Raw genomic sequence first — 26,506 nt, forward strand, 5'->3', positions numbered from 1 at the left:
TATAACGTGGGATGGCTGGTTGGTACCCCCAGAGTACTGGTGCCTGGTATGGACTGCACCCCCCTAAGTAAGCCACTGCCTGTGCCCTATCAGTTCAGCAGTGGAGCCAGGGATAAAGAGGGGACTATTTTCGGGGTCGGGTGGAGTAATCCCCAGTGCTGCAGCTCCTGATTGAATGAACATGATTCAATGAACCTTAACATATTTAAATACCTAGTAATTCTGCCAGTGAAGCACCTTCTTCCTACAGGGTGACAACACTATTTTGCCTGTAGTAAATTTATTGCAGCATTGTAACTCTAGTCCTGCTATCTGTCTCTGCAGCGACACTCTACCTCCCAAACTTCACCCACCATAGAGACTTATCTTTGCCTCCTGCTGACCAGCAATATAAGGGGCACTATGACATTCACCGCTGACCTCTGCACTCCAGACAATATGTTGAAAATAAAGTGCTTACCGCTGTACAGTACATACGCCCAACCAAAGTGTTCATTGTCTTTTCACTTGCAGTTGCTAAGCAGTCCCTGACTATTTTAATGAAGTTCTTCTTTTCAGGTCGGTTTACACCAGAAACTCACAGGAATGTGGTTTGTGTTCTTGTGCAATTCAGTGCGGTGCGATTTTGAGGCCACTTATTTGAATATGCTGAAATTAAACGGGTTTACACCAATGGTAGTGCATGCACTACTTTTAAAAATGCAGGGCAACTGGATCGTATGGTACTGGGGTACCATGCAATCTGCTGCAGACAAACACTGCATTTGCGATCTGCATTTGGGATGTCATTAGGAATGCATTGACACCCACAGCAGATCGTGCACCTAATGCATTTTGGATGCAGTGCAGAGAACGTGCAAGGAACGCAGGCTTTTGCACCAGGTTCTTATGCGAATGAGGCTTTTTGCACCATGTTTTCCTCCATACAGTGAAGGACAGTGAGTAAGTGTTGTCAGTCTAGGACAAAAAGTATGTTGCTGTCAAGATCACAAGGTAAAAATAAAGTAATAAAAGCCTAAAAAACAGACAAACAAATGTAGCCACCACAGCTAAGGATTGGTAAGCTGCAGTACATTTTTGTTCTTGGGTTTAGATATATCATGACAAAAGCTGTATAAACTGGATCTTAGAAAACCATAAAAAAAATAATGAAATGCTGCTTGTAGGGTTTTCCTATTTCTATTGAGTACATTTAGTAGGCAAAATGCAATTGCCATAACTTATGGAAACCAGTAAAATTATTTTTCCATTGACCTGACTGCATTAAACTGAAATCTTGTTTCCTTCTGCTGGTTACTGCACTTTATCATTGCCATTTCCTTTGCTTTACTAAACAGTCAAGCAAAAGCCTCTCTTGATCTGCAGCAGATAGTGGATCTCATTTATAAGGGTCCTGTTACAAGAACACCTATGCAGTAATGTGTGTTTTTGGTGTGTGTCACTGCATGCATTTACATGCTTTTCTGTGCTTTTTTTTAAGCGTATCTTTAATCCAAGAATAAAAAAGGCAAGATATTACAGCTTAGGTTTCTTTTGGAGCCATTTTTTTTTCCTTTTATTTTTACTTGGTTATCCTGTCAGTAACACCCTTCCTGTTCTAGGGCGACTTCTTTCAGTGTACGGTATCTACGCATTTTGATACTAGTCTGTATTCTAATTTGGATTAAAAGCAACCCCCTCTCCTCATAATATAGGGTGAGATGTTCTGTAGTTCACAGAGATAGCCTGTGCAGGGAGATAAGGCTGCATGAGATAAAATGGCACAGGGCAGCATAGGATTTCTGGCAGGATGAACTGGTATTCATTTGAAATTATTATTAAACACTTTCAATAGTTTATTTAGGAGACCAAAAGGAAGCAGATAAGATACTTAAAGTGGTTGTAAAGCCTTAAGGTTTTTCACGTTCATATATAATATCTTGAAGTATATCTTCAATTTAAGCAGCGCACATACCTAACATACTGTACAAGATTTATTGTGCGTATTATTAAAGTGACCGTGTCATAAATAATTGCCTCTGTGCAAATTTAAAAGTGCTCAAGTGACTTATGCAAGGTGCTCCCTTTACTGTAATATCCTTATCAAACTTAATAAAATTATATTAAAGTGCCTATGTTTCAATCCTGTATGGTGCTGTATACCAATTCTTGAATAAAAAAAATCATATATATATATACCAGTCCTGTATGCATAAATTCTCAAAACAATATTATAAATTAATAAGGTGCATACACTTCAATCAAAAAGGTGCTCAAGTAACTAATGCAGGGTGCTCCCCTTACTGTACTAACAATCCTTATCACACTTAATAAAAATATTTTAAAGTGCATATGTATCAATCCTGTAGGTGCTGTATTCCAATCTATGTATACCAGTCATGTATGCATAAATTCTTAAAGCAATATTATAAATGAATAAGGTGCATACACTTCAATCAAAGTGCTTTTATGCTCTGTGCAACATAAATTCATCACTCAAAGTCCAGTTCTTGTATAGCATATATTGTCCCAGTGAGGTGTTCACAACCATGCAGGGGAGCAGTAATGGTGGGTGTCTCCTATTCACTCGTGCAGGGATGGGCAGAGTGTGAGCTTACCAGATGAATATAAACCATGTTACCTTATGGCAACCTGGATCCTATAACGCTTAATTGTAGATAGGTGTCAGAAAGTCCTCTTGTCCACTCTCCTCGATGCCAGGGTCACCTGTATATCTCGGGTTGGGTGTTTAAAGCAGAAACAAGGGACTCCTCATGGTGTAATATTTAAACAAGCCATTTAATTTATTTAAAATAGTTTAAAATCATATAAATGTAAATTAAAATATGTATCAATGTAAATCCACTGATATTCCTAATCTTTCTGAAGTAATAACACTTGTTAACAAAAACCTACAAGTTGGAAAAAGCCTTATCTTTTAACAATTTAACATACCACAAATTTCAAAAAAATTGGTTGGCATGGCCCTATTTAACACATGATACTAGAAGCTTATAACTTAGCTCATTGTTAATTGACTCCTACTTATCCTTGTCTAGGAGATGAGGGGAGAGGTCGGCGACCTACGGCTTAGTGACATTGTTCCCATAGGGGTTCTAAGCCGGGGTGGTCAGACACCTCTCCTCTAGTCCCGTCGTTAAATTATACAGTGTTAAACTTTATTTGTGTTGTGTAACGCAATTTAGTATGAAGATTATGTCCCCGTTCACACTAAGACCAGGTCGCCTCACAGGTCGCCGTAGGTCGCCTTCCATAGGGAAGCTGCGGACCCGTTCTAATAGGAGCGACACAAGTCGCTCCGACTTAGAAAAAGGGTCCGGAGCTTCTTTGGGGCGACCCGGAGCGACCGTCATAGACTTCAATGTTATGAAGTCCGTGCCGGCCGCTCCAAGGTCGCGGCGCGCTGCTCGCACCGCGACCTCGGAGGTCGCCCCCCCAAGTCGGATCGCCCCAGTGTGAACGGGGCCTATAACTACTGTTTGAATACCAATATGTTCTTTATTGGAAAATGTTCTACCTTGTTGTTGTTGTTATTTTCTGATATCACACTTTGCTTGATGTGATTCTCTGTTTTCTTTTCACCTGTTGTTGTTTTTTTTTTTGTTTTTTTTTAAATCTAATAAAAATGATTGATTGAAAAAAAAAAAATGTATCAATGCCCTAAACGGCAGCCGCATGCACTATTACCGGATGGGGGATGGCACCGAGCTCGTCAGGTCACAAATGTGTTGTCCCTTCCTGGCATGCGGTCCGGCACCTGGTGTGTGTTCCACGGCTAAACTCCAATGTGAGGCGGCGTGCGTGTCAGCTTGACATGTTTCGTCATTACGTTGACGTCTTCGGAAGCTGTGCACAAAAGCACTTTATTGATTGAAGTGTATGCACCTTATTAATTTATAATATTGCTTTGAGAATTTATGCATACAGGACTGGTATATATATGATTTTTTAATTCAAGAATTGGTATACAGCACCTTACAGGATTGAAACATATGCACTTTAAAATAATTTTACTAAGTTTGATAAGGATAAGGATATTACAGTAAAGGGAGCACCTTGCATAAGTCACTTGAGCACTTTTAAATTTGCACAGAGGCAATAATTTATGACACAGTCACTTTAATAATATGCACAATAAATCTTGTACAGTATGTTAGGTATATGCGCTGCTTAAATTGAAGATATACTTCAAGATATTATATACTGGTTTCCCCCATTGGTGGATTTGTGGCAGCTGCAATCCTAAAGTTTCACATATACATATCTATTTACGTGGCGCGAGTTTTTTCTTAATACCTTTTCACGTTAATGCATTCTATGCATTAAGGTTAAAAACCACATGTGCTGCAGTTCCCCGACCCCCCCCCCCCCCTTTTACTTACCTGAGCCTGATCCAATCCAGCAATTTGCGCTAGCGCAGTGGCTCAAGCCACTGTATCTCTCTTCATTGGACCGATTGATAGCAGCGGGAGCCATTGGCTCCTTCTGCTGTCAATCAAAAGCTGTGACATGGGAGTAGGGCGGCAGGGCCGAGTCCTACTGTCTATGTCAATTGATGCAGCAGAGGGACTCAGGAGCAAGCCCGCATGGGTGTCCCATGGAAAGCGACTTTCCGTGGGGGCACCCAACGAAGAGGAGGGGCCTGGAGCGCCGGCGGGGGACCCCAGAGGAAGAAGAACAGGGCTGCTCTGTGCATTGCACAGAGCAGGTAAGTACTGTATAGACATGTTTATTTTTATTTAAAAAAATGTGAAGGTTTAGTATTACTTTAAATGGTTAGGGTTTAAAGTGTAACTCCACTTTCTTGGGAGAAAAAAATAGCAACTAAAAAAATATATATATAATATTGCATATACAGTTGCTACACAAACAATATTGTGTTTTGAATTTGATTAAAAATTACCTTTCCTTTTTAATCTGCAGTGCTGTAATTTTCTGGAAAATGCAATGCAATATGGCAAACTGGAGGCGTTCCATACACTATTAGAGTTAGATCTACCCCAGAAATGTAATTTCCTGCTTGTGTGATTGACTTACTGATTTTCCTAGAAGTCTGCACGAAGACACACATCAGATTTTAGGCATCAAAATAAAAATTCATTTTTGGTGAGCTACTTTTAAAGGGATATAGGCACTAGGCACTACAACTTTCCTCATTAGCACACGGCAAGTGCATCAGCTGATTGATAAAGAAAAAGTCACTCCCATTCAGATTCACTGCATGACAACAAACAGCTTTTTCTTCAGAACAGAACAGGTAGGAATCTGCAACAAAGTTTGTTAAAAACCATGTAATGTACATTGATCATCAAGAAGAGATATTTTTGTTTCTCAACCAAAGTGGATTACTGTATAAATTTATATAATAAGCAGTTACATAATGCAGCTGTACAAGGGTATACACAGGTACTTGCATATACTTGGGCATGGACATACAAGACATTCTGCATCCAGGGGTACATTTGTGCATGTACATGTGTTTACGCAAGTACCGGCATATACCCAAGTACAGCTGCATCCTATAATTTGTTCATATAGGTAGCTGTACATGGCAGCTGTGGCTCCTGGGGAAGGTTCTGTATGTTCTTGCAGGCTATAAGCCCCCCTGGTGGCTGTGTGCATGAGCCAACGTGTATTCCCATCTTTTACAATGTGAGGGCAAAATATTTAAAATGCAGATTTTCCAAAGTGCATTTTTCAGTGGGTCCTCTTAACTCCCGAAAATGACAGATCTTTAAAAAGCCAAGTTGCAAAGATGTAAACTAGCCAAAGAAGCATACATTTTAATTGCACGAAAAATTTAATGCAGTAAAGGAAAGTGTGAATGAGCCTATAAAGTATGGCAACTGACTGGATGTACAACGGCTATTCTGATTTCAGGGGTAGTCCACTTGTAAGTTAGAAGTTAATCGAAATGCTGACAAAACTAAGTTGGCTACCCTGGGCAAGACAATGTACATTTCCGGCATGTTATTTGCATCAGATAAGAAATGTCAACTTTAGTCCAGAAATCAGAATGGATTTAGTGCATTTCTTTGTTCTTTGGTATATAAGTTTTATATGGTATTTATGGACTTTGTGGTATAACTTTCTCTATTCTCTCTCCTGCTTCCCAGCCCGCTTCATGGGCTAGAACTCTTTCTGCATTCTCAGGTAATTTGCTTTCAGTGCATTTTCACTATCTAAATGCTTTGCTATCACTTTGAAATCTGTAATTTAATTTTCCCTTTTTGCCATATCTATAAACATGCCATTTCAGCTTCTTACTGTGCATTTTAAATACAGACACAAAATGTTCCATCATCCTTTTAATAAATGTATATATTACCCTGATTTTCAAATAATGTAAGACTTCCAGCTTCAAATGTTGGGTAGGATGTAGGCCCGGGACTCCCAAAAGGTAGGATTACACATTTTATGTAATCAGTAGGGGGTATCAATGAGCGCCACGTCAGGATTAAATGATAAAATGCTGGTGCAGCATTTCACTGATTTTCATGCTGTGCAGAGAGCCAGATAAATGATGACGGGATTGAAGCTGATTTATATGAAAGCCAGAGGGAGCTTTCCCTGTAAGTAATGTTTGAAAAGAATACACACTAAAATGGCAAACTACAAGTGGATAAAATGTGTTGATTCAAAAATGAAAGAAGCAATTAGCCAATGTGTAAGTACTAATCAGTGGATATGTAAATGCTTTTGTTGAAGCATCCATCAAGTGGAATTTAAGTACAGGATATATTTCACACTGTCAAATATAAAAGGACACACATGCTACATTTTAACACCACCATCCATTTTACTTTCCACGTTTTTTATTAGAAATATTTTTCATATAATTACAGAGCGTCACATACTGATCTTATTCACCGTTGATAGGTTTACAATGAATTAAGAGTGTTTTTAGAGTACCATGTACTCATCTTGACTTGTAGTGTTTTTATGCTAATGTAACTGGTATGTACCACCTTCAATCTTAATTGAGGCACTAACTGGGGTGGCATAGGAGGTGAGCCAGTGCAAGCCCTAATCACTCTGTGCGGTGCTGATTCCCCCCTACTGCCCGGTGTTCCCCCGTGTTGCGCCCCCCGTGCTGTTGGCTTACCTCCTTTCCTCGACTCTCCCACCCCCCCAACTGGATGGAGAATGGGGAAAGGGGCTAATCAATATGTCATTTAATGGCCCCTTCCTTTTCTAAATGAACACGTGAACACACTCACTGTGTTCAACAATAACGGAAGCATAATAAACTGTGTTTATTATGCTTCAGTTTGTGAATGAACAGGAAGCTGCTCAGCACAGATCACTTCCCATTCATTCAATGTCCAGTGCAGCTGAGGCTGCAGAGAAAGACGTGTGTTTGAGAGTTGGGGTCCACACCCTTATGCAATTGGCTGTGCACACCTATTGGTCACTACCTGGTATTCTAAACTTAGATATATTTGGGAAAGGTTTACAATTGCATGTTGAAGGTTGAGGAGTGACTGAAGCAGAAACTGCAGCATTTTGTTAAATTTAAGCATTAAGCAAAAAACTAGGGACTTTTTGTTGTAGTTTTGGATAGGGTAGTGTAGGGTTATAACCCATTGGGTTATAGTGATGTTGGTCTTTCAACTGGAGAGACCCACCTTCTCTATTTTTCCTGAGCAGCCTTTATCATCAAGACTGGAAGTGAGGTAAAATCTAATATTTTGAGTTGTCACCGGAACAGGGGTAAAAGAAAAATGTGTAGAAGAGGACACATTGCGAGAGATCTGCCCACTTTCTCTACAGGGCAGGAAGTCTGGCTCACATGCCAAAAAAGTGACAGGGATTGAATCAAAATCCTAATCTGTACAAAACAAAAAATGTTTTGTCTATAGCAAAATAAAAATACATACAGTATAGGATGTAGTCTGTTACAAGCATAAAAACAGTGATTTCAACCCCCTCCCTCGGTTCCCACTAGTAGATCTATTATTATTCCACTTCCTGTAACAGGCCTGCCCAGCTAAAGTGCGTACGTTGGGTCAAAATTTCACTGTTAAAAATGTAATATTTTATTGATGAGGTTTAAACTGTTTACCAGGAAAAATAAAATAAAAATTTTGCTGTAATTGATTAATTAATTAATGGCTGCTGTGTGATTTCACTGCACAGTAAATAGCGCTGTCAGCTTATTACAGGTAGTGGAAAAGAAATGGATCTACCATTGGGATGAAGAGGTAATAATGCTGTTAATGTTAGTGGTAGACTGCATTTATATAAGTAATTTTTTATTTTATCCACATTTACACTTTTTAAGCCAACAATGAATGCATACAAAATTACTCTGAAGTATATTTTAACTTGGGCTTATGTTTTGGAATTTTATATTGTGCCTGTTGCTTATAGGTGCTTTGGGGAAAACATTTATTTTTTTATTATTATTAATAATAATAATATAATAATAATTGTTCCAAAAAACATGATGACTTCAGTTTGAGGAAATGCCCTTTTACAATGTAGCTATTATTTCTCTTTTGCAAACTATATATAGTGTGCCTCAGGTAGATAAAGTAAATTAGAAAATAAGGGCGTACCATCAGCTGGGCAAAGACAATAGAGAACTCCAGATGAGAACAAGGGAAATGGATTATCCAGGTACCCAAGGATTTACATAGGAATCCTTAAAAAAATACTTACATTTTTTTTTTTTGGTACAAAAAAAATATAAAATACAAGTATCCAGATACGTAAATAAAAACAGCCATTTCATGTTGAATCCATATATTTTTGAGCTTGTAAAAACATATTGCACTGGTAATGTTATACCCTCAGAAGTATGAAGTACTGAGAGTGTAGGATCTAAATAATCCCAAGTAAACAATGAATCCTCTACATGTACTGTGGACGATTCCGCTTCTTCAGGAGGAATATTACAAAATATTATCTGTAACAGAAGCATAACAGTCATCTGGAAGTACATCATTAAAGATAAATGTAGCAATAAGGACAGTTATGCGAGGGGATAACCAGGACCAGTGTTTAAAAGATGGCCAAAGTTAAACTGCCAACATAAATCCCCCCACGGCCCAACATAACTCCCCCACGGCAGGCACGCTGGGGCATGTAGTGGGCATGTAGACAGGCATGCCACCCAGCAAACTAAGGACAAAAAGTATATAACAAGTATATACAGTACCTAACCATATTAAAACTTATTCCATGAGAAAGGACATAAGATAACACGGACTGGGACAAAAAGGGATGGTAAAAGGTGGGAAGAAAAGGGAGAGGGAGTTGAAGGGGTAGGATGAAAAGGGAAGAGAAAAAAGGAGGGTGAGGTGGGAAAAAGGAAGGGAAGGGAGAAGGGAAAGGGCGGGAGAGGACAAGTGACCTAACATCATGGGTAAAGAATGTTTATTCACCATAAATTAACCTCTTGATGTAGAGCAAAGTGTTGTAAAATGCCGGAAGTGGGGGGACAACCTCAAGGAGGGAGAGAAATCACCAAAAATTTACCTCAAAGGGATTTGTCTTAGCCAGCTTAGGGCGTAGAGCAGATTAGTCCAAAATAGGGTTACAATCAAAGCTTGAAGTTCCTACCTAAGAGTATAATAGATCATACGAGATATAAGTACTAAGTGAATAAATCTATATACAGCAAAATGGGGCCTCCTATACATAGAGGGGCAACAAATCCCTGCACTGCAAAAGAACCTGTTTCCATAGATACAATCACACTTGGACCAAGCTAACACAGTTGTTCCTCACGAAAGAGCTAACCCAGGTGCAGCAAACACAAGCCTGTACGAAGTATAACAGGACAACCAGTAGCCATACATGCAAGCACCGGGCTCAGCCTTCAGCATCCCCCTGGCTAAGATCACAGCATGAGAGGCTGCTCTCCACCCACAATATATACTCCCAACCCTGTGCCAACGTGCAGACCGATCTCCGTCTGCGTGCGACATCGCCGGGTCAGTTCCCCCGCACTGTGCATGCGCGAGATTCCCTCGCATGTACACTATCGCAAAAAGGTTAAATAAATGGAATGGTCTCGTACTGTCCAGTGTGAATACCTCCATCCCTATTCAAATGCGAAAAAAAGAAGGGGGTGCCCTTGTGGCGGGACTTTGGGTGAGGCATTTACACTATGTAGCTCAAAATTGTAAGATGGCAACGAATAACAGATTTTATTGATAGTCGTACAAAGTATGACAACAATGTAACAACAATATTAAAATACAACATAATGGGCATATGACATGTGACATCAAAAGTAAAAATAAATAACATATGTTGAACTCATATACTGTAGAAACTCGACGCGTTTCGTGAGTCTTAGTAAGCTCACTCATCAGGAGTATATATGAGATAATATGTATCTAGGAGTAAAGCAGTAAACAGCATGTTAGTATACATGACTGTATCAGTGAGTGTGATATTGCAACATCAGTATGTGCAAACCATAATAGGAAAATCACACTCACTTGTCACCCAAAGGAGGATGAATGGATTGGTGCTCCCATAAGGCGGCGGTTGCCATGATCTAACCGGGAGCTGACAGGACTGGTGAAAATGGTGAGCGCGGTGGGGAGCCAGGTGAGGAAACAAGAGTAGTGCGGTAAAATTGTTGTTGGTAATGAGGCATGGGCTGAAAATACATCAAATATACATCTCTCTCAATAAAGTATATAAGTAAAAATATAATAATATAATAAATATAATGGGATAGTTGTATCACTAGGTGATGTCCAGAAACTGGATATATATATCTATGTAAAAATCTGAGTGACTGAATATATGGATAATATACAGCCCAGGCACATGCTATATACATAAGTATAGATTGGATCTTGATGAATCTATTGGAGTATGGCAATATAATAATTTGGACAAGTAAAATACTGTGTCACTTAGGTGATGAATGGTATGAAGATGTGTAAGTGTGTGGAAATGGGGAAGAGGGAAGGGAGTACGGGAACATGAGAAATTATGTGAGAACCAAGGAGAAAAAGCCAAGTAGTGAAGGATAGTAGTTGAACAGAATGGGAATGGTGAGTCCACTCAGGGTGGATTCAGAAATGGAACGGAAGACCAGCTTCATCTGATGCAATGAAGGAACAAAGAAGATCCTTGTGAGATGGGACACCATAGTGAACAAATAGGAAAGAGGTAAGGGGGGACACTGAGAATAGGAAATGGGATAAGAATCCTCACCTGAGTGCCCACAGCGCAAACACATGATTGCAGTCCTGAAGCACCATGTCGTGGTGTTGGGGACAAAGGTGTGACAGGTACACCTATGTCATCCAGTGGTGGTAAGTCGGCCGAGGCCGACGACCACAGCCACAGATCAAAAACACCCACCAAAACGTGCGGGCACCTAGCCGGCGTTCACACGTGGGGGGGGGGGGGCGCATGGTGCCGATATACAGGTGGCCCCTGTATATCGGCAAAAGTGTTGTTTAAAGTTTGCCACAAGCCACCTGGGAGACACACCAAACGTGGAAGAAGATGCTCTGGTCAGATGAAACCAAAATCAAACTTTTTGGCAACAATGCAAAACGTTATTTTTAGCGTAAAAGCAACACAGCTCATCACCCTGAACACACCATCCCCACTGTCAAACATGGTGGTGGATGCATCATGGTTTGGGCCGACTTTTCTTCAGCAGGGACAGGGAAGATGGTTAAAATTGATGGGAAGATGGATGGAGCCAAATACAGGACCATTCTGGAAGAAAACCTGATGGAGTCTGCAAAAGACCTGAGACTAGGACGGAGATTTGTCTTCCAACAAGACAATGATCCAAAACATAAAGCAAAATCTACAATGGAATGGTTCACAAATAAACATATCCAGGTGTTAGAATGGCCAAGTCAAAGTCCAGACCTGAATCCAATCGAGAATCTGTGGAAAGAACTGAAAACTGCTGTTCACAAACGCTCTCCATCCAACCTCACTGAGCTCGAGCTGTTTTGCAAGGAGGAATGGGCAAAAATTTCAGTCTCTCGATGTGCAAAACTGATAGAGACATACCTCAAGTGACTTACAGCTGTAATCGCAGCAAAAGGTGGGGCTACAAAGTATTAACTTAAGGGGGCTGAATAATTTTGCACACCCATTTTTTCAGTTTTTTATTTGTTAACAAAGTTTGAAATATCCAATAAATTTTGTTCCACTTCATGATTGTGTCCCACTTGTTGTTGATTCTTCACAAAAAATTACAGTTTTATACCTTTATGTTTGAAGCCTGAAATGTGGCAAAAGGTCGCAAAGTTCAAGGGGGCCGAATACTTTCGCAAGGCACTGTATATACCGTAGTTTATAGACTCTATAACTTTCACACAAAATAAATAATATACACAGATTTGGGTTATTCTTACCAAAGAAGTGATGTAGAATAAATTTTGGCCAAAATGTATGAGAAAGATCATTTGTTTGCAAAATGTTATAACCAAAACTAAGAAACACGTTTTTTTTTTTTTTCAACATTTTTTTTTTTGTTTTTTTTTCATTTATATAGCAAAAAATAAAAAACCCAGTAGTGATTAAATACCACCAAAAGAAAGCTCTGTTTTTGTATAAAATAAATGATAAAAATGTCATTTGGGTACAGCGTTGCATGACTGAGCAATTGCCAGTAAAGGTAGCACAGTGCTGAATAACAAAAAATGACCTGGTCATGAAGGAGGTAAACTCTTAGAGAGGTCAAGTGGTTAAATTCTTGCATGCAGTGTTTTTCCTTTCTAGAAGTGATTTTTTGCTCACTTGTACATCCTGGCACTCTCCTAATTTTATGAGACGATTTTTAATTACAACTTTAGGTTTAGTATTTAATATCTCGTGAATACTCCAAGGGCAGCATTTGCCTGAAGCAGTTTGTGTCTCTTTCCCCTTAAACAAAGTAAAGTCTCTCTGCAGCTGAATAACCTATTTTTTTTATTTACTGTTATAGGGAATCCATCCATAGATTGTGCCACCATCATTTAGATTTATGGCTGTAACTATTGGTCAATATTGTGATTCTGATATATTTCACCATTGAGGTTCCAAAGAAATATGATAAGCATGTAAATTTATCCTAGGAGCAATCACATATACTACTACATTACCAATCTTGGCCTTTACCATCTCTTTTTTTTTTTCAGCTGCATTGGTTACATTATGTGCATAGGACTAAGTACCCATTTATAATTTTAGAATGAGGTTCCAATTTTAATGTCTCAGACTACTATACACTTGCAGAGAGATTCTGTATGGGAAGATGGGCATATATAGAAGAATGGGCACTTTAATTATGGCCTATGTCTGCCTTATAATCTACATTTTTATTCTTACATCTTGCCCAGTGCATTATATTTAGCATTTCTTATTTTGCGCTTCTTCTTTTGCCTCTAGCCCTAAATTGTTTAGTTAATTAAATATATATTATTGATTTTTTTTGCTCAAAATTTTCTTTCTTTTATTTATTTATGCATTCTGATTGTCTTCCCTTTTTTAATTTGTGGTCATTTTCTTTTTCCTACCTTGTTTCTGTATGCATTTTATTTTGAAGCATAACTTTGATTTCCTCTTCCTTTTTTTTTTTTGCAGTGTTTTTGAAACTGGGGTGAACTGGGGACGTGTTCTAGCACTCCTTGGCTTTGGATATCGGTTAGCTGTCCATGTGTGGGAAAACGGACGGCATAGGTTTCTAAGAACAATTGCTCAGTGGCTTGCTAGATACCTGGTAGAAAGTAGAATTGTCCGCTGGATTGTAGGACAAGGTGGATGGGTAAGTGAACAGCAAGGACATTTTAAAAAGTATGTGCATTGCATCATTCAGTTTATACAGTTGTTCCAAAAATTGGAGTGAAGAACTCTAAAATGGGATTAATGTTCATGAAAATGTAGTTTCTCTTTCGTTCATTGACGGACACAGCTCCTGATCTTTTTAACCATTGGGTTATACTGCCCCTTACAGGAGTGGGACACTAGGCAGAAAAAAAAAGTCTGGCTACACCTATGGGCAGTCCCAGGGGGTATACTCCCTCTCTCTACTATAGGTACTCAGTTTTTTCTGCCTAGTCAGGAGTAAGGACCTAGTTCCTTGCTGGGATCTCTGGTTCTGGCAATTTTTTTTATTTTTAGATAGAACTTTTTTTTCTCTAGGATTTTATCCTGTGAGATCCACAATCAACTGCCGGACTGGGAAAATTATTGGAAGGTTGGGAAGGAAGGATTTTCCGGCACATAAATTCTTAAAAAAGTAATAATTTTATTCAAATTCCATGACATAAACATAATACTAAAGAAAAAACACATAAACACCAACAATCACTAAATAACAACTGCCGGACTGGGCGACAGGCTGGATAATCTAGATCCAGTGAGGCGGGGGCTGGCCTGCACTGGGCGGGGGCTGGCCTGCAAGTTAAACACCTCGCTAGATCGCGTACGACTGGGTTTCAGCCCAAGTCACAGCATTCCTTCTGGCCGACAGCCCTCCCTAATTTCGATGGAGAGGAGGTTCTGTCTGGAGCGGTGCCCTGATTTCCTGATCGCCGTTCGTGCAGTGCAGATTTTCCTGGTAGCTGCGGTGTTTGGTTTCTGCGGGATGGTGAGTATGGTGGGGTCCTCTCCCTCTCTACTGAGGATCGATTGGTGCTCTGTGGCTAGCAACCAAGTGGGCTGTCAGAGCAGTGGGGGTTGTCCCTTAGAAGTGTTTTACATTTTTTGTGGGGTCCCCCTGGTGACTCATGGAGTCTTTGGAGCACATCTCCCCACCTTAACCCCTTTCTGAGGCTGCGGGGCCCTCCAGGTCCCATCCATCCATCGATGCACTGTCAGTGGTTCTGGAGACCTTGGTGTCCTGGGTGGAGGTGGTTTTTGGGAGACGGGCTTGCAAAAAGCACCCCCTGCCTTCCCCTGCATCATCTGTCTCATCAGATCCTGCATCCGATTCGGCCACCTCGGACATGATTCACCCTGATGGGTCTGCGATCACGTGCCCCGAATCCTCAGATACTGAGGAGGATTCCTCCACTTCCGCAACCACGTACGAAAAGGCGCTGGTGGTCGCACTGATTGTAGCTGTGCCTAAGACCTTAAAGATGGAGGACACAGCTGAAGCTGCGGCAGAGGCGCAGGTTCCTTTTGGCAATTACAAGCAATCCAGAGCAGAAAAGGAGTTCCGTTTCCCCTCATGGTTTGAAAGAATTATCGGTAAATAGTGTGGAAAACGAAAGCGTCCCCTTGGGGTCCCTAAGCGATTTTGCTAGGCGATGCCCCTGTGAGGAGTCCCTTCTCAAGAAGTGGACTGTTCCACCGGTGGTGGACCCTCCGGTTTCCAGATGAAACAAGGCAACCATGATTGCGGTTGAAGACTCCCCGGCCTTTAAGGACCCAGCTGACAGGAAGTGGGAGGTTGTGGCCCGCAATATGTACACCCTGGCTGGTTCGGCACTGAGGCTGATATTCACCATTGCCCTGGTGTCGCAGACTCTAACCGAATGGGCTAGGCTTTTGCGCCGTGACCTGGAGGGTGAGTAGCTCCACCCTACCTTTGCTGAGCTGGCAGACCAGCTGGTCCATGAGCTGCAGTTTATCTGTATTGTCTCTTTGTAGGGGGGCTCCCCTAGTCGCTCGGCTCTCTGTTTCGGCAGTGGTCCTTCAGTGTGTCTTTTGGCTCAAATGCTGGTCTGTGGACCAAACTTCTAAAAAGGCCTCGACTGATCTTCCCTTTCAAGAAGTTTGGTGCTATACTGGATGACATCATTAAAGGTCTCACAGGGGGAAAGAGTACCTTTCTTTCGCAGGCTACTAAGGGCAAGGACCCTTGTCGTAGAAATAGGCCCTCCTTCTTGGCTCATAAGTAGTTTTTTTGTCCCCCAGGGTCGACTGACAAGGGATTGGAGGATCTTACATTCTGGTAAGTTTCTTCCTTCCAACGTGCGACTGTCCCCGGTCCGCTTATAGGCTCTTTTTAGGGCGGTGCAAGACCTTTTATTTTAGAGGGTGATTGTCCCGGTTCCAACTTTTTCAGGGGTTTTACTCAAACCTGTATACAGTCCCCAGGAAGGAAGGCAAAGTGCGTCAAATTCTGGACCTCAAGGCGCTGAACTGCTTTGTGCGGGTGCAGAAGTGCAGAATGGAGTACGTTTGCACGGTGGTGACTTCCCTGCATGAGGGGCATTTTTCTTTCCTCCATTGACATCAAGGACGCTTACCTTCACATTCCAATATGTGTTGGTCTCTATCGCTTCCCCTGCTTTCCTGTAGGAGAGGAGAATTATCAGTTTGTGGCGTTACCCTTTGGTCTCGCTTCTGCTTCACAAAAGTGTTGGCCCCGAAGCTAGCATTGTTACGCCAATGGGGGATCGCGGTACTGGGCTACTTTGATGACCTCCTTCTGTGAGTGGAGTCTCCTACTGCTCTGGTGGAAAACACGAAAATCACTGTACGAGCTTGAGGGTGCTTGCCTGGGTTCTGAATTTTCAGAAGTCTGCTCTGGTTCCGTCCACAAAGCTGGACTATCTGGGTCTCACTCTAGACTCGGCCTTAGCCAGAGTGCTCCTTCCTCTGGACAAACTCCAGAAACTGAAGGCTGTAATTCGTTTCCTGTCCAGCAGATGGTAATCCCTCCCGATTTGAATGCGGGTGCCGGGCCTGATGGTGTCTACTTTCGAGGCAAATCCGTTTGCACAGTTCCACACGAGGTCCCTGCAAGGGAGATTCTGGCTAAATGAGACAAGAATCTGCAGTCTCTGGACAATCAGATCCGGCTGAGCCGGGAAATGAAAGAGTCCCTGTCATGGTGGCTTCATTCCTCAGCCGGGCAAATCCTTCCTTCCCTTGTATTGGACAGTGGTCACCACAGATGCCAGCCTGTCCGGCTGGGGAGGCGTCCTCTGCAAAATGTCTGCTCAGGGGGTCTGGACACTGGAAGAGTCCAGACTACTGATCAATATCTTGGTACTCCGAGAGATCAGACTGTGCCTGGAACATTGGACGGATCGTCTTCAGGGATGTCCAGTGTGCATTCAATCGGACATTGCCTCAACTGTGGCTTATGTCAATCACCAGAGGGGCACAAGAAGTGTCCTGGTGGCTCTAGAGGTAGCCGGCATTCTAAGGTGGGCAGAACGGTTCGTTCCAGCCCTCTCCGCCATACACATTACCGGGGTGGAAAACTGGCAGGCGGATTACATCGGCAGGCGTTGGACCAAGGGAAGGGGCCCCTTACCTGGAGGTAGTTGTGTGTCTGATGGGGCAACCCTGAGGTGGATCTGTTGGCTCAACAGAAAGGTGCAGAGGTTTGTGGCTCGATCACGGGATCCTCTGGCGGATGCCACGGATGCACTGGTGGCCCCGTGGGGTCAGTATCGTCTGATTTACCCTCCTTTCCCTCCTCTCAAGTTCTGCCAAGACTTCTATGCAGGATCGAGGAAGAAGGTATTTTGGTCATCTTAGTGGCCCCGTACCGGCCTCGCCGGGCTTGGTACGCCAATCTGTTGCGGCTGGTCATCGAAGTTTCTTGGAAGCTTCCTCTCAGGGAGGATCTGCTGTCCCAAGGACCAATCTTCAATCCTGATTTGACTGCTTGGCTGTTGAACGCCAGGTGCTGATGGATAGACGTTTGTCTGAGTCGGTTATTCCAACGCTGTTAAAAGCTAGGAAATCGACTTCTAGGAAGATCTACCATCATACGTGGAAGACGTACATTGCATGCTTTGGGTCTCTTGGGGTTCATCCTCGCTCTTTATTCTGTGCCTCGGATCTTGACCTTACTTCAACGGGGGTTGAGCAGAAACTGGTCTTGAGTGCTTTCAAGAGTCAGGTGTCGGCCTTAGCGGTCTTCTTTCAACGACCCCTGGCCACTTTCTTCAGAGAGTTGGCCACTTGACCTCTCCAGTGTGGTCTCTATTGCCACCTTGGGACCTTAATTTGGTTCTCTCAGTCCTCTAGAAGCCTCCTTTTGAGAATCTTTGGGAGATTCCCCTGCTTACGCTGTCCTAGAAGGTGGTCTTTTTGGTGGCTTTCTCCTCTGTGCGCAGGGTGTCAGAATTGGCGGTCTTACCCTGTTGTTCACCTTATTTGGTGGTTTACAGTGAAAAGGTGGTTCTTTGCCCCTGTCCGTCGTTCCTTCCTCAGGTTGTCTCTGATTCTCCTTTGAATGAAGACATTGTGTTGCCTTCCTTGTGTCCCAGACCAAAACATCCAAAGGAAATTGCTTTGCATGCCTTGGATGTGGTACGGGCGATTAGGGTGTACCTGGCTGCTTCGGAGTCTTTTAGGAAATCGGATTCAATATTTGTGCTCACGGATGGGCTTCGGAAAGGGTTGTCCACTTCCACTGTTATCATTTCCTGTTGGATCAGACAGACAGTGATTCAGGCCTATTCCAACAATGTTGAGGTTCCCCCTTTCCCTGTAAAAGCGCACTCTACTCCTGGGCCTTCCATCATCAGGTGTCAGTGACGCAGGTTTGCGGGTTTCACAAAGTTCTATAAAGTGGATGTGTTGGCATCTGCGGATGCTTCCTTTGGTCGCAAGGTTTTGCAGGCTGCTGTTTAGAGGACCTGGTCCTCTTTGAGGGTGTATTGTTTTTTCAGGTGAGATTCAGTTGTTTTGGTTGAGCTCCTGTATACCTGGTTGGCTATAGTTAGCCTTGGGAATTTATTTTTCGCTGTTCCCACCCCTCATGTTTAACACTGCTTTGGGACCTCCCAATGGTTGAGAAGATCAGGAGCTGTGTCCGTCAATGAACAAAAGCGAAAATGGGATTTTTGACTTACTGTAAAATGAATTTCTCTGATGTTCATTGACGGACACAGCCCCCACCCCTCTATGGAGTTGTAATTCACTGCTGACACTGAGAGGGAGTATACCCCCTGGGACTGCCCATAAGCGTAACCAGACTTTTTTTTGCCTAGTGTCCTACTCCTGTAGGGGGCAGTATAACCCAATGGTTAAGAAGATCATGAGCTGTGTCCGTCAATGCACATCAGAGAAATGGATTTTACGGTAAGTCAAGAATCCCATTTTTTTTCTGTGCATACTGCTTTTCTGCTAGATATCTGGAGATCCGGATGCTGAATAAAGATGCTGCCCAGGTGCAGTTGGCCAGTTATGCTGCCTGAGGTCATCAGCATAAGTTAGCTATGAAACTGAAAGATGGCAAAGATAAAATAAATCAAAATGTAGCTAAGGCTTTACATATATTAATACATAGCTAAAACAGGTTGATATAACAGAGAAAGATATGTAAAGTGACTGGAATATAAATAGTAGCTCCTGCCTTAGTTTATTATTATGCTTGTCATATCCCAAGATCCTCTCCCCAGTCATGTGATGAGTTGACGAGAGAGGACTATGGGACTTCAGTACCCAGTAGGCACCAATGGCGATTGCGTGTTTGCTGCTGCTGCTCTGCAGAAAAGGAGGCATTCCTGAAGGGCTGTTCTTGTGGCACCCTTCGATCCATCCCCACCCCGGCATATGAAAACACTGTGCCCACGGCAGCTGCCCATTCTGCCCCCCAGGTCCTAGCCTTGCTTGGTCGATATTCCATTTCTATACAAACATAGGGCAATTGATCTAAAGGAACTTTTTACTAATAAAGAACAGGGCTCCTGCAAAAAGAAAAGGGCAAAGCTCCTGCACAGAGGCAAGGTTAAACTGGTATATTGCACTGATCTGGAAGAAATACACAGAGCACATTAAGATTCAAGTAAGGATACACATGCTTCCACAAGACAATATTTGCTTATCCCAGAGTTTAGCTTTATGCTGAGATAGGGCATGTGCTGAGTATTGCCAGTTACCATTTGTAAGATCCTCTGTCTATTCCGGAAGCTCATCCCAGACCATAGATGTTGGGTAATAACCCTGATGTTGTAAGATCTAATATTTCCCATAGTAAAGATATGCATGATTTTATTTCAAATATATATATAATATATATACAGTGCATTGCGAAAGTATTCGGCCCCCTTGAACTTTTCAACCTTTTGCTACATTTTTAGGCTTCAAACATAAAGCTATAAAACTGTAATTTTTTGTGAAGAATCAACAACAAGTGGGACACAATCATGAAGTGGAACGAAATTTATTGGATATTTCAAACTTTGTTAACAAATAAAAAACTGAAAAATTGGGCGTGCAAAATTATTCAGCCCCTTTTACTTTCAGTGCAGCAAACTCTCTCTCCAGAAGTTCAGTGAGGATCTCTGAATGATCCAATGTTGACCTAAATGACTAATGATGATAAATAGAATATACCTGTGTGTAATCAAGTCTCCGTATAAATGCACCTGCACTGCTATAGTCTAAGAGGTCAGTTTAAAGCGCAGAGAGGATCATGAAGAACAAGGAACACACCAGGCAGGTCCGAGATACTGTTGTGGAGAAGTTTAAAGCCGGGTTTGGATACAAAAAGATTTCCCAAGCTTTAAACCTCCCAAGGAGCACTGTGCAAGCGATAATATTGAAATGGAAGGATTATCAGACCACTACAAATCTACGAAGACCTGGCCGTCCCTCTAAACTTTCAGCTCATACAAGGAGAAGACTGATCAGAGATGCAGCCAAGAAGCCCATGATCACTCTTGATGAACTGCAGAGATCTACAGCTGAGGTGGGAGACTCTGTCCATAGGACAACAATCAGTCGTATACTGCATAAATCTGGCCTTTATAGAAGAGTGGCAAGAAGAAAGCCATTTCTTAAAGATATCCATAAAAAGTGTTGTTTTAAAGTTTGCCACAAGCCACCTGGGAGACACACCAAACATGTGGAAGAAGGTGCTCTGGTCAGATGAAACCAAAATCGAACTTTTGGGCAACAATGCAAAACGTTCTGTTTGGCGTAAAAGCAACACAGCTCATCACCCTGAACACACCCTCCCCACTGTCAAACATGGTGGTGGCAGCATCATGGTTTGGGCCGACTTTTCTTCAGCAGGGACAGGGAAAATGGTTAAAATTGATGGGAAGATGGATGGAGCAAAATACAGGACCATTCTGGAAGAAAACCTGATGGAGTCTGCAAAAGACCTGAGACTGGGACGGAGATTTGTCTTCCAACAAGACAATGATCCAAAACATAAAGCAAAATCTACAATGGAATGGTTCACAAATAAACATATCCAGGTGTTAGAATGGCCAAGTCAAAGTCCAGACCTGAATCCAATCGAGAATTTGTGGAAAGAACTGAAAACTGCTGTTCACAAACGCTCTCCATCCAACATCACTGAGCTCTAGCTGTTTTGCAAGGAGGAATGGGCAAAAATTTCAGTCTCTCGATGTGCAAAACTGATAGAGACATACCCCAAGCGACTTACAGCTGTAATCGCAGCAAAAGGTGGCGCTACAAAGTATTAACTTAAGGGGGCTGAATAATTTTGCACGCCCAATTTTTCAGTTTTTTATTTGTTAAAAAAGTTTGAAATATCCAATAAATTTCGTTCCACTTCATGATTGTGTCCCACTTGTTGATTCTTCACAAAAAAATTACAGTTTTATATCTTTATGTTTGAAGCTTGAAATGTGGCAAAAGGTCGCAAAGTTCAAGGGGGGCGAATACTTTCGCAATGCACTGTACATGTAATAGACTCCCAGTTTCTTCTCAACAAAAGGATACATTGCAATGGAATATGTTTACATGGAGATGGTGACTTATAAACATGCATTTGTTGTCTGATTCAGCTAAAAATTCAGGAAACAAGACAACTACATGAGTAAAATAAATCTCAATCTAGGTATGTTCATCTGGATGGGTGACAATATTATTTCTTTATTTTTTCTCAATCATTACATTGTCACCCATTCAGATGAACACGAGTGAAGAAGCAACATTTGACAGGTGGGTCAGAAAACCTGTCCCAATTTCTGTTCCCAACTCGACATAAGGAGCACTTTGCTTCCTTACAAAATGCCCCCCTCCCCTTCATATAGACATAAACAAATCATCTATGCTGATCATTTTTGTTCATTGAGTGCCCTTGATCAAGAATACATTGTCATTTCTGATCTTCTTTTTTCCTTTTAAAATGTGTATACAGTCATGTCCATAAATATTGGGACATCGACACAATTCTAATCTTTTTGGCTCTATACACCACCACAATGGATTTGAAATGAAACAAACAAGATGTGCTTTAACTGCAGACTTTCAGCTTTAATTTGAGGATATTTACATCCAAATCAGGTGAACGGTGTAGGAATTACAACAGTTTGTATATGTGCCTCCCACTTTTAAGGGACCAAAAGTAATGGGACAGATTAACAATCATAAATCAAACTTTCACTTTTTAATACTTGGTTGCAAATCCTATGCAGTCAATTATAGCCTGAAGTCTGGAACGCATAGACATCACCAAACGCTGGGTTTCATCCCTGGTGATGCTTTGCCAGGCCTCTACTGCAATTGTCTTCAGTTCCTGCTTATTCTTGGGGCATTTTCCCTTCAGTTTTGTCTTCAGCAAGTGAAATGCATGTTCAATCGGATTCAGGTCAGGTGATTGACTTGGCCATTGCATAACATTCCACTTCTTTCCCTTAAAAAACTCTTCGGTTGCTTTCGCAGTATGCTTCGGTTCATTGTCCATCTGCACTGTGAAGTGCCGACCAATGAGTTCTGAAGCATTTGGCTGAATATGAGCAGATAATATTGCCCGAAACACTTCAGAATTCATCCTGCTGCTTTTGTCAGCAGTCACATCATCAATAAATACAAGAGAACCAGTTCCATTGGCAGCCATACATGCCCACGCCATGACACTACCACCACCATGCTTCACTGATGAGGTGTTATGCTTTGGATCATGAGCAGTTCCTTTCCTTCTTCATACTCTTCTCTTCCCATCACTCTGGTACAAGTTGATCTTGGTCTCATCTGTCCATAGGATGTTGTTCCAGAACTGTGAAGGCTTTTTTAGATGTTGTTTGGCAAACTCTAATCTGGCCTTCCTGTTTTTGAGGCTCACCAATGGTTTACATCTTGTGGTGATCCCTCTGTATTCACTCTGGTGAAGTCTTCTCTTGATTGTTGACTTTGACACACATACACCTACCTCCTGAAGAGTGTTCTTGATCTGGCCAACTGTTGTGAAGGGTGTTTTCTTCACCAGGGAAAGAATTCTTCGGTCATCCACCACAGTTGTTTTCTGTGGTCTTCCAGGTCTTATGGTGTTGCTGAGCTCACCGGTGCGTTCTTTCTTTTTAAGGATGTTCCAAATAGTTGATTTGGCCACACCTAATGTTTTTGTGATCTCTCTGATGGGTTTGTTTTGTTTTTTCAGCCTAATGATGGCTTGCTTTACTGATATAGTGACAGCTCTTTGGATCTCATATTGAGAGTTGACAGCAACAAATTCCAAATGCAAATAGCACACTTGAAATTAACTCTGGACCTTTTTTTTGCTCCTTGTAAATGGGATAATGAGGGAATAACACACACCTGGCCATGGAATGGCGGAGCAGCTAATTGTCCCATTACTTTTGGTCTCTTAAAAAGTGGGAGGCACATATACAAACTGTTTTAATTCCTACACCGTTCAGCTGATTTGGATGTAAATACCCTCAAATCAAAGCTGAAAGTCTGCAGTTAAAGCACATCTTGTTTGTTTCATTTCAAATCCATTGTGGTGGAGTATAGAGCCAAAAAGATTAGAATTGTGTCGATGTCCAAATATTTATGGACCTGACTGTAAGTACCATGTTTCCTATATTTAAAGGGTAAGTTCACCTTTACAGAAAATCTGTAAGGTGAACGTATGCCAAGTACACATGGGCTGAATATTGGGAGACATTAGCCGGCTCAAAATAATGGCTGACATTCAGCCCGTGTGTATGGAAAACCAGCATCTGACCAACTCCAGATCAGTGCTCTCAGCCAATGGCAGGGAGCGCTGACTGGAGTGTTCTGGCAGGGGGGGGCACCCCTCTGTCAGAACACAACAGCTCAGCGGGGGAGATCGCTGTACTAATGTCAGCTAATTAGTACAGCGGCTCCAACCTGAGCTGACTGTGTAGCATGCTTTACACTGGACTCCACCCCCCCTGGTCCCGCTGTACGAGAGCCCCATGATCCCCCCGCTGTCAGGCATGGAGATGTCGTTTCACTGGTCTGAGGATTTGAAATCCTCCTGGCTTTCTCTCCTCTAGCGTTGACAGGATGAGCTAGACGGATTCTGTCCATGTGACAGTGCTGACCAATTAGAATGCCTCCTATCTGTACACTCTTAGAGTTACAGATAGGAGATTAAGCCGCAGGGATTTCTGACTGCAGGGGATCGAAGGACACTGGTACAGCAGGATTGGGGGGGATGGGGAGGGGGTCCAGTGTATGTTCTCCTTACAGATTTTCTGTAAAGGTAAACTTACACTTTATTCAATTATTATAAAGGTTAAATAGTATATTTTATTAGCAATGCTGCAATGATTATGTAAAGTTTTAATTATCAAATGCTCTAAATAGATTAATATGTAGATTACCTGATTTCTTATGTTAGTTTCTTTTTGTATCTTTTTCAGACTGCTGTACTTAAACTGACAAATAACAGTATTCGATATGTACTGATGGCCTTGGGTGTTGTTCTTATCCTTCAATTTGTTATTAAACGTTTGGGCTCAGGATCCTGAAATGGGAAGTGTATTTCCATCGCTGAAGAGTGATTTGTGAATTAATTTTGCATTTGCAATCTGGTTCCTAAAGAGCCTGTCTCAAAGTTTTTTTTTTTTTTTTTATGATCTACTATATAATCGGAAAAGACCTTCTATTTTATACCTGGGGATATTGTGGATGTCAAACCTTCACCTACAAGGACATCTTGAGTAGTAACATTTACTTAACTGACGCCTGTTTCCGTTCTAGCCTCAGGGAAAATATTTTTACGGGATATACTAGATCTCTTGAAAGGAGATCTATTTAGTGCAATTATCATTAATAAATGTCCCTTTTTTTTTTAACACCTTTTTGTGTTTCCTGTTTAAAATGTTTATCACCTAAACACTACCATTACAAAAAGGCCAGCAAGCCCCCCAAAACTGACCATACACATTATATGCATGCTTTGATTTGGTTGACTTCGTCTTTTAGACATTTGGCTTCCCTGCCAAACTTGGATAATGTAGTGAAAGCGAGGGAACAACAGAAATAATTTGTTTGCCAACGGGGGTTCCGCCTTGGGTACCCAGAAGATAATCAAGAAACAGCACACTGTGTATCAGGAGAGAGAAAAAACATGTGAGCTGGTTTGAATCAGAAAAAGTTCACACCTGTGAAGATGTACAGTAACAGCTGGGCCTCTCTTAGCAAAATCTTAAGCAAGGTCCTTCAGAGTTTTCCAGTCAGGCTTCATGAGGTACATAAATGGTCTACAAGTCAAGCAAGGGCATTATTCTTCTCTAGTCAAGGCTGCACAGCTTTTTTCTACAGACACCACTTATCTGCATAGGCATTTGTTTGGTCAAGGTAAATAACCCTTTAAAGAAGAACTTCAATACCAACAGCTGTTGTACATTAAGGCATAAAAAGTGCAGTTTTCAGCTATATGTCATATACTGCCCAACATACAGAGTGCAGTAGTTTAGAATATGCCATAAAGAGCCTAGCATACTGAGTGCAGTGGTCAGTAACATGTCAACTACAGCCAGGTGCGGAGAGTGCAGTGGTCAGGAGGAGTATGTTATATACAGCCCAGCCTACAGAGTGCAGTAGGCAGGAACATGTCATATTTAAGCTGGTGTACAAAGTGCAGTAGTAAGGAACATGTTCTATACAGTGTAGCGTAAAGAGTGCAGTGGTTAAATAAAGTAGCCTATTGGAACCATGTCATTCATATATAATTCACTATATATGTAAAAAAGGATTGGACTAATTTACAAATCTCATAATCTTATATTTTATTCACAATATAATATAGATAACATATCAAATGTTGAAAGTGAGACATTTTGAAATGTCATGCCAAATATTGGCTCATTTTGGATTTAATGAGAGCTACACATTCCAAAAAAGTTGGGACAGGTAGCAATAAGAGTCCGGAAAAGTTAAATGTACATATAAGAAACAGCTGGAGGACCAATTTGCAACTTATTAGGTCAATTGGCAACATGATTGGGTAAAAAAAAGAGCCTCAGAGTGGCAGTGTCTCTCAGGAGTCAAGCTGGGCAGAGGATCACCAATTCCCCCAATGCTGTGGCAAAAAATAGTGGAGCAATATCAGAAAGGAGTTTCTCAGAGAAAAATTTGAAAGAGTTTGGAGTTATCGTCATCTACAGTACATAATATCATCCAAAGATTCAGAGAATCTGGAACAAAATCTGTGCATAAGGGTCAAGGTCGGAAAACCATACTGGATGCCCGTGATCTTCGGGCCCCTAAATGGCACTGCCTCACATACAGGAATGCTACTGTAATGGAAATCACAACATGGGCTCAGGAATACTTCCAGAAAATATTGTCGGTGAACACAATCCACCGTGCCATTCGCCATTGCCATCTAAAACTCGATAGGCCAAAAAAGAAGCCATATCTAAACATGATCCAGAAG

At 41.7% G+C, this 26,506-nt stretch overlaps 1 protein-coding gene across 1 annotated transcript in view; it reads left to right on the plus strand.

Annotated features, from left to right (window-relative positions):
* Window positions 1–24,982, plus strand: part of BAK1 (BCL2 antagonist/killer 1) — a gene marked incomplete at its 5' end in the record, with an annotated part of 45,194 nt that extends 20,212 nt beyond the window's left edge. Inside the window, 2 exons of the mRNA XM_082248045.1 lie at window positions 13,564–13,744; window positions 24,486–24,982. Coding sequence (XP_082104171.1) covers window positions 13,564–13,744; window positions 24,486–24,593 — 289 coding nt within the window. The remainder of the gene's footprint in view (window positions 1–13,563; window positions 13,745–24,485) is intronic.
* Window positions 24,983–26,506: the final 1,524 nt, after the last annotated feature.

The sequence above is a fragment of the Pelophylax lessonae genome, assembly GCF_965119305.1.
Source record: "Pelophylax lessonae genome assembly, chromosome: 2".
In the NCBI taxonomy this organism is placed as follows: domain Eukaryota; kingdom Metazoa; phylum Chordata; class Amphibia; order Anura; family Ranidae; genus Pelophylax; species Pelophylax lessonae.